This window comes from Bison bison, unplaced genomic scaffold (genome assembly GCF_000754665.1).
Source record: "Bison bison bison isolate TAMUID 2011002044 unplaced genomic scaffold, Bison_UMD1.0 scf7180017854525, whole genome shotgun sequence".
Classification (NCBI taxonomy): Eukaryota; Metazoa; Chordata; class Mammalia; order Artiodactyla; family Bovidae; genus Bison; species Bison bison.
The window spans coordinates 4,180-5,550 of record NW_011485098.1 but is presented as its reverse complement, the minus strand read 5'-3'; the positions used below and the strand labels follow the sequence as shown (position 1 = coordinate 5,550).

Below are 1,371 nucleotides of genomic sequence, written 5' to 3'. Positions count from 1 at the left end.
ACTGAGCGACTTCACTTTCACTGTTCACTTTCATGCACTGGAGAAGGAAATGGCAACCCACTCCAGTGTTCCTGCCTGGAGAATCCCAGGGACGGGGAGCCTGGTGGGCTGCCGTCTATGGGGTCGCACAGAGTCAGACACGACTGAAGCGACTTAGCAGCAGCAGCAAGTAAATAAGTATTATGTAAGTAGTACATCCATATACAAGAATATAAGTAGTTTGATTACACATTTTTCTTTTAAGTTTCAAGAGGGTTCCTAATTCTAATAAAGGCTTGTAACAGCCTAATCACATCCTTCATGATTTCACAAAGTTCAGTTCTATTCCTTTCCACCTTTGTCTTTCTAGACGAAAGAAATTTCATCCTTCTATTGTGTCCTTAAAAAGAAATGACTCTATCCTGTATCATTTCAGTTTTCTTAATTTTGAGTTATCTTACAGGGTCCAGACTGAAACAACAATGAAGAAAGGTCAATGAGATTTAATTTAACTTTATAGAAGTCAAGAAAATATCCTCCCAACCTAAGTTAGGAAAGACAACCTTTGAAAACACCTTTGACAATCACTGTACCACAAGACTTACAGGAAATCATAAGGTAGTCCTCACAGTTGCCTTTGTCATCCTCCTGCTGGTCCACAGGGATCCCGTTGGCATCTATGACTGCTTCTGAGGCACAATCTGCTACCAATACTTCTTCAGAGGCTATCGGCAGTCAGAGGATCAGCAATGATTTCTGCCCCTACTGTACTATAGATTACTACTACACACTTATTCAATGTGTTCAACGTCAGACACCTGCACAGATTCACTCGTCAAGACATGTTCTGGCATAGACATTGAAGCTGAAGTAATATCAGAAGCTAAGACGTCATCTGGGACTGTGCAATGTGCTAAAGACACTTCTTCTGTTACATCTGAGTCCAGCACTTGCTCAGGAATGATGACTGTTTCAGATACATCTGCTTCTTCCATGATATCTGGACACTGAACATCTTCTATAACAACGTCCTCGATAACATCTTGGATTACAACTGAGTCTGGGTCATCGGGAACAAAGTTATGCACAGTTATGTCTGAATCCACAACATCTGAAACAAAAACAGTTTCTTGTACTTCCACAACAATTTGATCACCATCCATGTGTGTAGCATCAGCTCCTTAAAAAAACAAAAATTAAAATCACAAATTTCAGGTAGACCTGCATGACTACCTCAATTAATACAAATGTTACTTAAGTTCTACCAGGAAAACAGTCTAGAGCGCCTCAGTTGTCTCAAACATTAGGACAGATTAAAGAAATAAAGAGGAACTCTATTTTTGAATCATATCAGAAATTAGAAATTCTTAACACAAGAATTTTTATACTCAT

General features: G+C 39.2%; 1 protein-coding gene across 1 annotated transcript in view; it reads right to left on the bottom strand.

Annotated features, from left to right (window-relative positions):
* Positions 1–770: 770 nt before the first annotated feature.
* Positions 771–1,371, bottom strand: part of LOC105000922 (zinc finger X-chromosomal protein-like) — a 4,773-nt gene continuing 4,172 nt past the window's right edge. The window contains exon 2 of the mRNA XM_010856993.1: positions 771–1,159. Coding sequence (XP_010855295.1) covers positions 771–1,159 — 389 coding nt within the window. The remainder of the gene's footprint in view (positions 1,160–1,371) is intronic.